This window comes from Macrobrachium rosenbergii, chromosome 55 (assembly GCF_040412425.1).
Source record: "Macrobrachium rosenbergii isolate ZJJX-2024 chromosome 55, ASM4041242v1, whole genome shotgun sequence".
NCBI lineage: Eukaryota > Metazoa > Arthropoda > Malacostraca > Decapoda > Palaemonidae > Macrobrachium > Macrobrachium rosenbergii.
Genome location: NC_089795.1, coordinates 30,742,004 through 30,757,895, shown reverse-complemented (window position 1 = coordinate 30,757,895; position 15,892 = coordinate 30,742,004). Strand labels below are relative to the sequence as shown.

The 15,892-nt window shown below is 37.6% G+C and overlaps 1 protein-coding gene across 4 annotated transcripts in view; it reads right to left on the bottom strand.

The window, feature by feature from the left end:
- Positions 1–9,377, bottom strand: part of LOC136835889 (sodium- and chloride-dependent transporter XTRP3A) — a 212,825-nt gene extending 203,448 nt beyond the window's left edge. For 2 of the 4 annotated variants that reach the window (XM_067099735.1, XM_067099733.1), the window contains exon 1: positions 8,985–9,358. In XM_067099735.1, coding sequence (XP_066955836.1) covers positions 8,985–9,225 — 241 coding nt within the window. In that variant the 5' untranslated portion in view covers positions 9,226–9,358. Of the gene's footprint in view, positions 1–8,984 lie in introns of all 4 variants that reach the window. The other 2 variants (XM_067099734.1, XM_067099736.1) reach the window with 2 other exon arrangements.
- Positions 9,378–15,892: the final 6,515 nt, after the last annotated feature.

Sequence of the window (15,892 nt, the reverse complement as noted above, 5' to 3'; positions counted from 1 at the left end):
GACCAAGTTACAAACAAAATATACTAATTAACACAAGATTGGAGTCATAATGTGCACGGTATGGGCCAGGTTGCAGTCGACACGCACACACGACAGTCCAAGTTATGGTGAAATATACAACTTACAGACCAGGTTAATTTCAGAAACTGCAATTAGTTAGCAAAGCAAGTTGGTCCAAACATGTTAATGCAAGCGAATGGGAAGTTTTTACTATTGAGATTATCCTTTTCATTTTTATCAACACTACTTAAAATGAGCAGACATTCATAAAAACAAACCTAAAATGTAATCAACTCAAGATAAGGATATCAGCGGATAGGCTACATACGTAAACAGACACACATGATTAAGAGGAAAAGTAAACGAAAATAAAATCGTGACGCTACGAAAACTTTTGCGCAAATCTGTTTTGATTACATTAATTTTCCCAGAGAAAATTTTCGAGAATGTTAGCTCTAGAGACTTGGCGTTGCTGCAACTTCATTCCACCCAATGGCTTACGTTTATGTGACCTTTGCAGAAGTGAAGCAGTTTAATTATTCAATCCGGCCGGACCTGAGGAAAACCAGCTGCAGGACTTACTGTTGCCATGACAAAAAGCAATAGAATGCTCCTATGGAACGCATGCACGAAGACCCTGTGCTTTCTTGTGCTATTTTCCAGGCTAAGCGCTGCTGAGGGTTGCACGTATTCTCCGCCTTATCAAATTATCTCGTTCTGCGACACGACCTTCAGAATGTGCGCTCCTACTTCAGTTCAATAAACGATTCCATCCAGCAGCTTGACCTTGTGAACTTACACGTGAACTTGATCTAAACATATGATTATATTTTTCGGCTCTCCGAATAACCTTGACATTCATGCAACGGAGTCTAAAGCGGTCCATAATTGAATGGCGTAAACTGAAGCCAAACTATTACTGAAATAATGTAAGGCCTGCAGGTACATCGTCTTTACCGCAGGGCCTTGACATATGACGACTTTATAGGTTATGACCACCCCAACATTTGTTCACCTGCTTAAAGGCTCAAGTTTGATTATTCGAACGTCCCTGAGGTTTTAAAAGCGCGCGCGCGCACACACACACACACACATATATAGGCTATATATGTATATGCATGTTTATATACATATATTCAGTCAATAAAATGCCATTTTGTTATGGCGGCAATTAGGCCTACTCAATGTTTCGAAGGATTAATGTCCAGTCCTTTACCAATACACTGTATGTTTGACATATATGGGTTACATTCACCAGACATATGTAAATATTGCGGCCCCATGAGATGAACTCTCATTTTCTAGACTCCCTAATACTTTCGGATACGCTTTCCACCGAAAACCTTGAATGCGGAACGAAGAAACTGTCCCACAGCAGGACTAGAACCTTGGTCAAGAAGGCTAGCAGTCAAACGCTAACCGAAATTTATTTACTGAATTCAGTGGGTGCTGTAAATAAAAACTATTTGAAGCTTATGGACTCTAAAACATCTTTAGACACAAAGAATCATGCGTTGTTTTGTCCCAACTGCTGCTATGAAAACATCAAATTAATGTTCAGTGATTGTTCTAATGCCCTTGACAAATGAAACGTAGGCCTACTGATGTAGAGTGTTTTAAAATATTAATACACAGTCATTGGGTTACCCTTTACAGGTAAAGAGCACCATTAATGTTTAATTATTAGAATATCCCTCGTAGATGTACGGTACCCTATTGTCAATGTTCATTTATTCGAACTTTTATTTTTAAGTACTAATGTACCACTACTTCCGTACGAAAAAAAAAATTATGATGGCCTAGCTGATGCTCTCTCGAGTTGAGAGAGGTATAATTATTATTATTAATTATTATTATTATAATACAATAATAATATAATTATATAATAATATTATATTATAATAATAATAGTATTATTATTATTATAATTATTAATATCACCATCGTCATTATTATTATTATTATAGAGACCACTATACCATATTAAAAGACAAAAGGAGTTGGCCAGAGAAGTGGAGAGAGACCAAGCGGGTAGGAGGAAAAGCTAAAGTCAGAGAGCGACACAGCTGGGGCTGGAAATCGTTCAGTCCCGTCTACATTGTGACGCTGAGGAAAAGCTGAAGGTGGTACCCCCGTACCCCCTTAAGGAGTATGGTACCGGCCACCTGTACATATATCATAGAACTGCAAATCATGCGATCCATACCATTGCATGCCTGATGTCGTTTACGGGTCTTGAAAGCAATATTATAATATCAGCCTTGAAAATCAAGCGTCGCCAATATCATATACTAAGATCATTTGATAATAATAAGGGTGACAGTGATTTTGATCATGATTATATATGTGGAAGAAATAATAATAATAATAATAATAATAATAATAATAATAATAAATAAGGGCGATGATATATCGATACTTCATGGCTCATTAAAAGTACTGATTCCGAAATAACAGTGATCCGTTTATAAGTCCATTCGTTTACAGAAGGTGCAAGAGAGAGAGGGAGAGAGAGAGAGAGAGAGTAGCCGTAATGGAGCCAAACACAACATGCAAAACCGCCATTAAATGTCAAGGGTAAGGACAAGGGAGCCAAGCCAACACATTAAGGGCCCAGTAACCTTCCCCAAAACAGATCCTAAGCCCTCTAACAATAGCAACAGACTTGGCAAGTGGCGAGAAGAGATCTCCGGCGGCGATCGGCAATCAGCAATAAGCACTGCAGTAAGGTCATCACTTGACTAAATCATAAAACATTTCTTACACGTCAACAATTTACAGCTACGTGCGAATATGCTGAAAATTGAGATTGTCAGAAATTTTTATCAAGAATAAACTTATTTTACACACTAACTTCTCCGAAGCTGTAGATTTTCAGCGTCGAAACTAAGCAAGATCAGCAGCACTTGCAAGGAGAGAAAATCTTCCAAAGTCTACGGCAGTCGCACACTTCAGTTCATACAGATATCACCATGTTGCAAAATTTTAATTTCTCTGACTCTTTCAAAAAGCTATTCGAGTTTACACCCTGAAGGGTGCGACTGGCTCGTCCGTTTTGGTTATAAAATGATGTAATTTACAGTTACAACAGCACACACCTGACTACTCTCCGGTACCATAAAAAAAAGAACCAATATGTACACAACTGGAAAAACGGCAATAGCTGCGATAATTTCAAATCATAAACAGCGATGGTAAAATAAATTTCAATGAAAATTTCAACTGCAGCAATATATGAAATATTTTCAGAAATGAGAAAAAAACCAATAGCTGAGACACAATCTAATTTACTTTTCACATAAAAAGTTTTAACCCTCACTCTGCAGAGCAACTAAGGCAGTATGCAATGGAACAGTGAAATTGCCCCATAAATTATTAGAATGAAGCTAAATTTCAATATTTCAAGGGATAGAAATACAATGCTGAAGCACACAAGAAAATAACTAAGTAGTTCATAAGTTCCTAAATTCGGAGGAACAAAAAGAAAATAGGCAACGTTAAAGATGAATACTGATGGGTCTTTTCATAGGTAAATGTATCCACGCGTGATCACAAAACACATATCAGTACAGTGTGCAATACAGTATAAACAATAAATAAATGTACGAGTATACAGTGGCAAATACATGCATACTTCATGAACACAAATACATATATAAACTACTTAACACTTATTTACACATATATATAATGTTAACTTCATCACATACACAATTGTTCTGTGCATTAGTAGAATTACTAAAAGGACCTCATTCAAATTGGATGGTATCTAACGGAGTTTTTATTCAGAAAAAGTTATGAAGCTTTCTTGGACAAACAGTTCCGCATTATCAAGTATCAAGTATCCGTACGGATATTTTGATAATAATTTGTTTGTCCAAGAGAGCTTGTAACTTTTCTGAGTAAACTCCGTTGGGTTAGATCGTCAGACCAGTTCACTAGTCTGAATGAGGTATTTAGTATATATATAATGTATATATATATTGTATATGATATATATATATATATATATATATATATTATATATATATATATATATATATATATATATATATATTATATATATATATAATGAGAGAAAGACAGCGTTATGTAACAAAAGGATTAGACAAGATAAAAACCATCAGAACCTGTAACAAGGGTTTAATGAAAGGAAAGAAAGCATGAGACCACGAAGAGAATCACAAAAGGAACGACTGACTCGGGGGAACGTGTTCTCGCGCTCCTCTCGCGAGCTTAATATGTTCCTGACTTTGAAACACTTCTCGGGATTAGAGAACAAGCGACGAGGACCAGGTCAGCCCGAGCAGAAGGTTCAAACTACACGAGTCTTGAGTGGATCTTCCTTGGAATGTTTTCAATTAACAGGTTTCATCTTTGAATGGCTAAAGACGCTGAGTCTGGAGAGAGAGAGAGAGAGAGAGAGAGAGAGAGAGAGAGAGAGAGGGCATTCATTCGACGTAACTTCGTTTTCGAAAAATGAAAGCAAGTTTTTTTTTTATTTGAGAACTTTACTTCGGGACTTTCTACTTGACTGTTTACGGAGAGTGAAAGTGAGCACTTTTGTTGGAAGAAGAAGATGGAATGTTCACTCTCTTTTTTAGAAAGTAAAATGGGAAAGAAAGTAAATTTCTTGATTCGCGTTCCATTTAAGGAAGAGTTAAATCTCTGACATAACTTTATTTTCGAAAAAAAAAACCTTTAAAAGTTTGATATAGTAACTATAATTGTGCCGAGAGGAGAGAGAAACAGCTTCTCAAAGCGACTTTCTCTTCAAAAGCCAAGTAAAGGATTTAACAAGTGACCTGAAAGCTTTCTTAAATGCGCCCAAAAGCGCTTTCCTTTCCCGAGAGTTTCCCTTCCCTTGGCATAGACAGGGTGATTGATTTAACTCGGCAAACCAGCACCAACACAATTTTTTCCTCCATTTATCTGGACGTTACTTTTACAGATTGCTTTGCTTCATTTGTTGAAGTTTTGTAATTTTTTTCTTTACGGCAGCTGATTCAAGGTTTATCTTTACTTTCTGTTTCGCTTCACTATGTGCACGTTCTGCTTATTGTTAGTGATTTCGAAGATATATGAATAACATGACGGATCTCATGGACAGCAAAATAAGAAATCAATGACATGAAAATCTAATAATTTCCATGAATACGAAGTTCCTCGTTGGACGGGTCGATATCGTTCTTGGTTAGCACTTTGCTGGACCCGCGTTCGATTCTCCGGTCGGCCAATGAAGAATTAGAGGAATTTATTTCTGGTGACAAATTCATTTCTCGCTATAATGTGGTTCGGATTCCACAATAAGCTGTAGGTCCCGTTGCTAGGTAACCAATTGGTTCTTAGCCACGTAAAATAAGTCTAATCCTTCGGGTCAGCCCTAGGAGAGCTGTTAATCAGCTCAGTGGTCTGGTTAAACTAAGGTATACTAACTTTTCCATGAATACGATACATAACAGATTCATTAAATACTATAAAATAGCTTCACACTGATGCAAGCTCCCATAAACAGCAACAGCAGAAGCAAGATACAGTAAACTTTGCTATTTATAATTAACGTCATTTGTAACTCACACCCAGTCGAATTATTTGCAATTTATAAACAAAAAAAAAGCCTGGCTCTGTGCTCCGCCTGCCAAAATGAAAACTGACAGCTCTAAAAGAGGAAAGAATAAAAGGGAATACTGTTATTTCCTAAACTGTCGTAGCAGAACTCCAAAAAATGAAAGCTAAACTAAATTGAGGTCACCCACAGATTCATCAAACACCGCAACAAATAAAAAAAAGGGGGGGAGGGGGCTTTGCTTGGCATTAAATTCGTCCTTGGCATAAAAATAATTTTATCAGTTATTGGGGAACCATTACTTACAAAGAACATATTAATATAATTCTGTTTTCCAGAGAAAACTGATGCTCCAGCGAGACAAGGCACTAGGCCATTACTAGAACAATAAGTAAAGAGAAATAAAAAGACCGGGAAAAGATAACGAAATTATTGCGTACTGTAGATGAAAATAATAATTACATAAACCAATGAATGGGCAATATTACAGGTGCTAGAGTACCAATGTCCTTCAAAATTATGGTGATATAAGAGAGGGTCAAGACGGGAAGTCCCGACCCTTGGGAAGTGAAGTCCGACCTTAAGCTTTGACCACGGTACCTTCCAAGGGTACTTTCATTCGGCATACTTACAGTACATACAAGCCACTGGTGAGTGGAGACTATTAGGCTTTCTTATCCATAGAAATGCTAATGGGTGCTCTCTCTCTCTCTCTCTCTCTCTCTCTCTCCTCTCTCTCTCTCTCTCTCTCTCTCACACACACACACAAATGATGTGTATATGTGTATATATATATGCACACATATATAGTGAAGTAGTAAGCATTAAACTAAACCAAAGACAGAAGACAATCCAAGGAAGAAAACTGGTTCACACCAACCACCTCATGAATGAAACTTACTAGGCCTTAGCCCTAAGACTGCGGCAATTAAAGGCAGTTAATGGAAATTATCTCTCCCGAGTCCGAAGCCTACTACGCGCCGCAAGCTGTATTTTAAGTAAGGCCGACCGGAAACTATTCGGGCCTCCCAGAACTTGCGCCAAACGGCCAACTATTTTCGTCCTTCAAGCCTAAGAAGAAAATATTTGAGACCAGAACTCGAGGTAAACGAAGTTTTCCCCTGGTGTCTGAATGGAGAGAAAAAAAAAAAAAGAAAAAAAAAAAAACTTGAAAACTCGACTCTCGAGAACTTGAAACAAACTCCGAACTTAGGCACTGGGATAATCTGCAGCTCCGTAAATTAGTTTTAAACAATACCAAAGGCTTCAGCTTTTATCTTTTTTTATTTTTGTCTGTTCTTGATCTGTATCTGGGTTGTTCATTTTTCTTGTTTATTTTTTTTTAGTCCGAGGGGGCATAAGCCCTACACTTAATAAAATTATACGGAGTTATCACATTCTTCTTCATTTATTCTATATTCATATGCCCTGAAAGCACATCTGAAAAATCACGATAAATTAACGCAATATAAACCAAAATCCCCTAAAACCTGACATTCACAAATGATGCAACATCAAGTCCTACTGCATTATTTACAAAGAATCAGCAACAACGTAACTCATGAATCTTAAGATTAATAAATATGCAAACAAATGAAAAAAAAATTAAATCAATAAACCTGTATAATAAAACTGCCTTTACAATACAACAAACACAAATTCACAATTTTTCGTGGTTTAGTTCATGGCCTAAACCACATATGATTTAAAAACAAAAAATTTCGGAAAACATCCATGATGGAACAATAAATGAAGCCGTAGCTGAGAACAAGTAACGTATATATGGTAGTTATTAAGAAAAATAATGGCATCCGGTTCGAAATATGAAAATACATCCTTTACGACTTAACGAATAAAAACATCAAAGAAAGGTAAGTTAAAAATTGCATCAGCATCACAATAGCCACATGTACCAATTATCTCAGGATTGAAAGAAACTTCCACGTGACCTATAATTGGGAAACTATTAATCAAGCAAGAAATTCCCCTAATGAACTGGTAGGTCACGCTCATCCACAGTACCCTGCAAAGGTCAGCTCGTGAATAGTATAATGAAAGACTAGATTTAATTGATTATGCTCATAATCTTCACCTGCATGGGAAGGGGGGGGGGTTAACCAAAGTTGCATAGGCTAACTACTACGTCTTCATTGTGCAGTGATACGGTTAATGAATGGATACAACTAATAAGAGCACTGCAATCTTCACTCACGCACGCATGCACCAAGTATATATCTTCCCTAGGTATTATAGCTTTAGCGTAGATGAGTACACAATATATCGAGTATTTACGCATACATAAAAAAACAATACTAACACATTCAATAATTCATAAAACTACAAATTCAAACGCTCAATAATGAAGGCTTTCGACTACCATTCCGTAGTGCGCACAGTATGATAAGACGGCGCGAGTTCTTGGATAAATGACAATCTGCTACTTGAAAACTAGTTTTGTCTTAATATGTATTAATTACAAGAACGTTAACGCTGCCCTATGGGGTCAACTGGCACCAATATCACAATGAATTTCCCAACACAATAGATTTGTATTTTTCGACCGAAAACGGGCATACGCATGCGTGTGTTTGTGTGTGTACGTGTACTCAAACGGAGGAACCACGCTGGCTCCTTCCCCTTTAAGTCAGCACGAAACTCTCCTTTTGTACCTTGTGGGAGAAGTTACCTAACGGCAGGTGAGATGACATTATCCACCTTCGCCTACTATGACGTTTCCTCCCTTACATGGAAAAGAAAAAGGGACAGACAGAGAAAGTGTATTCTCGCCCCTGAGGCGATCTATGTAAACATTTAGGACTGTGTCTCAGAGCTTAGTTCAAGCGCTCCAGCCGAGCAATATTGATCCGCCAAACAGCACCCAGGCACACCACACCACACACACACTTACATCTCTCCTCTTACACACACGCGCGCACACACAAACACACACACTCCCAGAACTGCTAACCACGCTACTTTTCTGTAGCGCTTTTCGTTTCCCCTTGGTCTCTCTCTGATCTCCACAAGACATTTTTATTCCGTATGTCAAGGACATAAATTTGGTGGTTTATATACAGTACAGGCCTAACGAAGTCGACAAACAAACTTTTAAAATACCCTGCCAGTTGTAAAACGTCACAGAAGATATATAAAATAGTACTCGCGCAGTTACCAGTCAGTTAACACATGAAAATTTCCCAAAATATAGTGAGCAATGAACAATGAACAACAGTAAACGTGTTAGGAGAGAGAGAGAGAGAGAGAGAGAGAGAATTATATAAAACGAACGACTCCGCGACCACACCACATAAAAACTGCTTGTGTCAGCGTGTGTGCGGCCACCGTCGTAAATTCCTCGTCATAGTTCAACAGAAGACGAATGTCAACAAACTCTACGGTGTTCAGCATGACCACTTACCTCCTCCGTCTTGCTGCACTAAATAGGGGAATCTCCAAACGTTGCCCAAACCGACGGAGAGAGAAATGCAAGAAAGCATGAACTGCATTTTAGATCCCCATGCGGCTCTCTCTTCGGCCACAGGCACTTCGATAGTGACTGTGCCTTCGTCGTCCTCTTGATTGAGCGGCGAAAACTCCACGACACCATCGTCCGCCTCCTCTAAATTCACCGGTCTGGGTGGAGGTCTCTTCGAATCCATGATCACCACCAAAAAGTCTTAAACAAAGCCTTTCAAACTGTGGGAGGAGGAAGAGAAGGGCAAACACAGCACAGAGCACGAAGCGGAGGACGTCCTTACAGCAACGAGTCTAGAGAGGTACTGAACCGAACGAACGCCACCACCAGGCAACCTCGTCTCGATCAAAGGCAAGGAGGGTAATGATGGGGGGAGGGAGAGGGGAAGAGCGGGGGTCGGTTCGTGTAGATGCCAGTTTCCACTGAGTTCCCCTCCTCTCTCTCTCTCTCCCTCTCTCTCTCTTTCTCTCTCTCTCTCTCCCTCTCTCTCTCCCCCTCGCTCGGGCAAGACGAGCGGGAAATTTTGCTTCTTGAATATCCCTGATGATTTCCGCCAGAGTTTCCAATCGTTCAAAATAGAGATGCCTTTTGGACTTCGTCCGAGTCTGTTCCTATTTTCTCCGTTTTCCTCATGATTTGTTGATAAACAAATCGAAGACATGTCCATTTATTTGTTGCTGGAACACAGCACGTGTTGCTAAGCGAACCAAATTCACCTGCCGTGTGTGAAGGTTGCAACAAAAGCAAATGAAAGTAGAGAAAGAGGTATATTACAGCATATACATAAAATAATTCTGGATTCTTTACGCAGACAAAATTAACATTTACAACAGAAGTGAGTTGTCTCAGAACGGTCGCTATAAAAAAAATATAGGCATAAGTCATGTACATACTGAGAAATTTTTCAAATTGTCATCGATGCTGATATCAAATTTAGAAAGATCTAACACGAAAACTTGGCCATAGATAATTATCATTTCAATGGAAGTTCGTAATTATTGATATAAAGCAACAATAATGGAAGGGAGAAAAACAGCATATTTACGTGAGACATTCGATCGGCATCAAAAGACAAAGATGGTCAACAGACCTCTTTCATAAGCGCGAAGGCCGGATATCTGCTATGTTATACTACCCTGGTCCCAAATACATGTAAAATATACGCTGATGAGCCACTGTGCTGTACTTAATATAACCGAGATATAACTGGATACTAATATATGCTAGGTAGCGCCGCCGAATGGCCTGATGGGCCAATTATGCCATTACTGCAGCGGGGCATGAGATATACTTGTTGGCCTTTGTGCTTTTTGGCAAAATGTTTCGCAAGGGCAAAGCATATTTAGACCGTTTTACGTAGTCACGGGTAATTTGTTTCTCTTATTGAAATGCCGTGTTATACAAGCATTTACTTATGAATATTAGAAATAACAGAAATATGGAAGAATGTTTTTCATTCTTAGGCCGATAGAATGGGGGTTCTTGTCAGACGTATGTCGACTTATTTATTTTTAGTACATTTCAAGGAAAAATGTGAAAGTCGTCAGTAGACAGAAACCCAAGAATGGACCTTTACTCATAGGGAGCATGTTAATGCGCAGCTTTTAGAATCTAATACAAAATCTTATTCATTATTGACGGCGTGTTCTCTTAGCTGGAGAGCAAAACGTACCTCATGTCTTTTAACAATATCTGCGTTCATGACTTTAGACTTGCTCTGTAAGATGTAAACGTCAGAACAACAAAAACAACAACGCAACAATAAAAGAAAATAATTATGAATTGGGAAAGACGATTTCTTTCGAGACTGGTGGTGCGCGTGGGTTTGTTTGTGTGTTCTAAAATGACCATCCTCTCTCAATTTCTCTGATAGTCTCATAGCCGGAAATTCATGGAATAGATGAAGAATGTATTCCAAAACCTAATTTGAATGTCAATTGAGAAATATAATTTTAAAAATGGCAAAACTCTTACATGCTAAAAAAAAAAAAAACCCACAAACCTTTTGCTAACATTTGTCGAGGAAGTCTTCCCGAATAGAGAAGTTATAATTAAGGTAAATTTCTTTCGAGGTGTCCTTGTTCAAAAGGGCCAGTCATCTGTAGAGGAAATAGCTTTCTGTCTGAGAGCATTATAATTCTGTTTAAGATGTCGTCTCTCAGATTTGTTTTTTCACTATAATGAAAAGGAAAGGAAGAATGACTTAGGCCTACAAAAAGCGACCAAACCCACTCTTTAAGGAAGGAATGATGCAAGAGTCAGGGAAATAAGTTGCTTCTTAAATAAGTTATACTTACATGAATTACAAGAAATGGCCATTTAATCTTCGTGCTAAAAATGAAAAGTGAATAACCACAATAACTAAAGACATTACTCAGCAGTAATTAAATAAAATTGGACCAAGTAAAGATAAGCACTCCCTAGAAATCAAGGAGTGCTTATCTTTACTTGTTCAGCTAGGGACTGCTAAACTATACTTGGTTATTTCAGTATTTCTTCGTTATACCAACCGTTGCTGGTTTTCTCTTTTGGTCGTTAAACCATATCTTGTTATGTTTTGATTGTTAAACAAGTATTTATTTGGAGAAAGGTGTAAGTCACGAGAGTTAACATTTTACTTTTTTCTAAGAAATATATCTCATTTATTGACGTCAAGTCACCGTACACGGACCATTCTCTTATGAACGAATTATTAAAGCGTTGTTGGTTGAAGACCCGCTTCCTGCAATTAACTGGATGAAGCAGCAGAATCTTCTGAGAAGAGAACTAAAGTGCTCTCAGTGTAAAGTTTTAATAAACTGGACTAAACGCTTTTCAGTCTAAGATAAATACGTCTGGAAGTGCCAAGTTAAAGAATGTAGCAAATATAACCACTACGAATCGAGTAAAGATTCGTTTTTTATCGCTCAAAGCTTTCCTTTCAAAAATGGATAGAGGGTATTTTTTACTGGTGTCAGGAACTGAATGTATTGCAGACCACACAGACAGTTATTGAATGTTTCAAAAGTGACAGTTATTGATATATTCATTTTCTTCCGTGAAATTTGTGAGAAATATTTTGAAGAAAAAAAAAAAACCTGTCAAGCTTGGTGGGCCAGGGATAACAGTGCAAATCAATGAGTCTTGCTTTACCCGTACACCAAAGCACCATAGGGGACGTGCTTCTCAAATTCCTTTGTGGGTATTTGGGATTGTTGATCCATCTTTGTCACCAGCTTGTGGTTATATGGAGATAGTCGACACGCGCAATGCTGAAACACTATTACCGATAATCAGAAAAGTAGTGATGCCAGGAACAACTATTCACAGTGATTAGTGGAAAGCATGTTGCAGCATTCCAAGGGACCTAGGATTTGCTCACCATACTGTTACCCAATTATGTACGACACAGGAGGAGAGAGAGAGAGAGAGAGAGAGAGAGAGAGAGAGAGAGAGAGAGAGAGACGCGAGCAGTTACAGTAAATATTTTAACTCTCGCCTTAACAGGTTCCAATGCAAACACAAATGAGAGGCGGATAGAGGGAGGGAAACACTAGACTTGCAATAAACATTTATACGTTTTCCTTCGCTGGGTTCAACACAACCATACATTACAGCGACAGAGAAAGGGAAGTAAAAGATAGAGGGTGCTTGGTTTCGCTGCTGATAACAATGCACATTTTTTTCTTTTCCTCTCCATGAATTCAGCAAAAACACACTCTTTTTATCATTATATAAATTTCCATTATCTATTGTCTTTTATTAATTTGATTATTTTTCTATATTATCACAGCCGATTTGCATATTTCTGCTCGCCTTAGTCTCTCCATTATAAAAAAAGATTAAGCTGGTCTTGTGCCAGCACAGGTTCTTGCTTCTTAGAAACCCGAATTGAGAGAGAGAGAGAGAGAGAGAGAGAGAGAGAGAGAGAGAGAGAGAGAGCCGGCAAGTGGTGCTAATCCTGTGAAAATACTTGGGGAGCAAGAATTGTCAAAGTTGAGAAGCACAGTCGGCTTTACCTGGTGATCAGGTTGGTCGCTCATTTCTCTACACAGTTCAGTTCTCTTTAAGGGAAAACGACAGAAATACTTAGGCTCTGAAACGATACATTCTGGGTGAGAGCACCTTTCAGCGGCCACCACCTCCTTGGTTGACTTTTATAGTACTATGATTCTTAACGAACAAAAGCCTTGAGTTTTTACGTGTTACTAAAAAATCTGGAAAATGAGCTGCCGCATGTTTTAAAATTTCAATTATTGATTAACATGAAGGCAATGAAGAAATAGATAGATAGATAAATAGAGAATACTGGTTATAAGAAATGTACATTTCTAATTTTTTTTTCTTAGGAGAGCAGTCACCACAAAATCGTTGGGGGATGTGATGTCTAAGCAAGAGTAATATGCCCTGTTCTTTAATTGCTATCGAGAATCTTTTGTCATTTAGCAGCATTTATGAAGGGATGAAATTAAAAAAAAAAAGCAAAAGTACTGATTTAATCTACCAATATTTAAGTTTGTTTAGTTATAAGCCGACTAAATTATTTTTTTTTCTTCGTTTTAACGTGCTTTTTTTCCATTTTTATATGGGGTAAGCTCGATGCCTTCTTTTGAAGGACTTTGATTTGATAAAAGCAAATATTAAATCGTACCTATAACGTTTTGCGACTTAATGTTGAGCACACACACACACACACACACACACACACACACATATATATATATATATATATATATATATATATAATTATATATATATATATATATATATATATATATATATATATATATATATATATATATATCTATATATATATACAGATTTGTGATTCACATCGGGATCAAACCCCATTCTCTCGAATGAAAGGTCAGGGCGCTACCAACTGATCCACACAAATCATAAAAGAAGTCGGAACCTAAATACTTCTGTACTTAAAGTTTTTTCCCCGGCAGGCTGCCACCTAACATACCAACAAATTTTACCCAACTTTTCGGCCTACCAGTGAGTCAATTCGCAGCATTTCATTCGAAGGGGTAGCCTGGCCGCGAAAAACCTCAGGTACAGAACTACTTAGGTTCCAACTTCTTTTATGACTTGTGTGGTCGATGTGTAGCGCCCTGGCCTTTCGTTTGAGAGATTGGGGTTCTGTGAGGTTGAAGTTTATTTCTGCGAAACACGTGCTCATGTGTTCATTGGTTCCAATACATATATGTACATATATATGTGTGTGTCTTACTGGTCGCTCTTTACAAGATATATTTATATTTGTAATGGTCACAGCTCTTCGTTGGGCGAATCGGTAGAGTTGTGGGCTAGCGCTCGCTAGGCCCGAGTTCGAGTCTCCGGCTGGCTAATGAAGAGTTAGAGGAATTTATTTCTGGTGATAGAAATTCATTTCTCGCTATAATGTGGTTCGGATTCCACGATAAGCTGTAGGTCCCGTTGTTAAGTAACCAGTTGGTTCTTAGCCACGCACAATAAGTCTAATCCATCGGGCCAGCCCTAGGAGAGCTGTTAATCAGCTCAGTGGTCTGGGAAAACTAAGGTATACTTAACTTTTTTGTAATGGTCACATCGGTCTCTTAACAGTTCGATGTCTTCACACTTTTGGATACGCTTGTTACTGCAAAGCTTTAGATCCACAGGAAGAAACAAAAGAAGAAACTCAGAAGCATGTGACCGGATTCGAACTAGCCCTCAACTACTAGACAAAGAAAAAGAATATAAACTTATTCTCGCTCTAATATACAGATATCTGTTGAAATCAGATGGATTTTGCTAGAGCTGGAACACACCCATCCTCACCATCGTATCACGGGGTTTATTTGTTTACTGTTTTTTCTCTTGAAATTTTTATATAGAATCTACTGGTCGCCTTTATTTCCCACCAGATATATCTATTTTAATACGTCACGGGCGTCAGATTTCCTCATTTATTTCTTCAGCAGAGTCTAAGGTTTTGTAGTGAGGAGTATGCCCAGAAAGTGAGAAAATAGAGAAGCTGTTATTGTGGCCATTACAGCTGCACATACCGTGCACGTAGCAAAAATAAGTGAGCGGCAAATATATATATATATATATATATATATATATATATATATATATATATATATATATATATATATATATATATATATATATATATATATATATATATATATACATACTATATATATACTATATATATATATATATATATATATATATATATATATATATATATATATATATAATCCTAGAAAGCAATAAACGTTTAAGCTCGGCTACGATAGTCTGGATAGGTCTATTCCAACTCGAGTATATTATAAGAGCTGGAATAGATTCTTCATTGATCGAGTCTTTCAAGGTAACCTCACTATGACAACGTGTGTTTAAAACATAAATGGTTAGTAATGACTCAGTAGCTAGAGATGTTATCTGTATACTAGTATTAGGTAGTTTGATGTGGCCTCCGGTGTGGAAGCTTTCATGCAAAAGATGATCGGGTGCAGAAATGGCGTGACGTCTTCATTTTACGATCTGCCGCACCAAGTGTGGAAAAAATGTCCACAGACTTTTTAGGGGTTTATTGTCAATTATATAATTTTCTTGTATCGTGATTCATTGACCCATATTCTCGGTCATTTGCATATTTATATATATGTTCATATAATAACGACTGAAAAAGAAACATCAGAGAACGGCTGTTTACGCGCCAATTTATGAAGTAGCAGAAGCTGATCGAGCGGTGTACATAGAGTGTAGACGATATAATAACAAGTGACAGTTTTAGGTTTGAGGATTGTTTTAATAAATGTAAAAAGTTATTGTGATTAACTTGATAAGGGAAGTTCTTTACAAAGTGATATTGTAAATGCATTGAATGCTTAAAT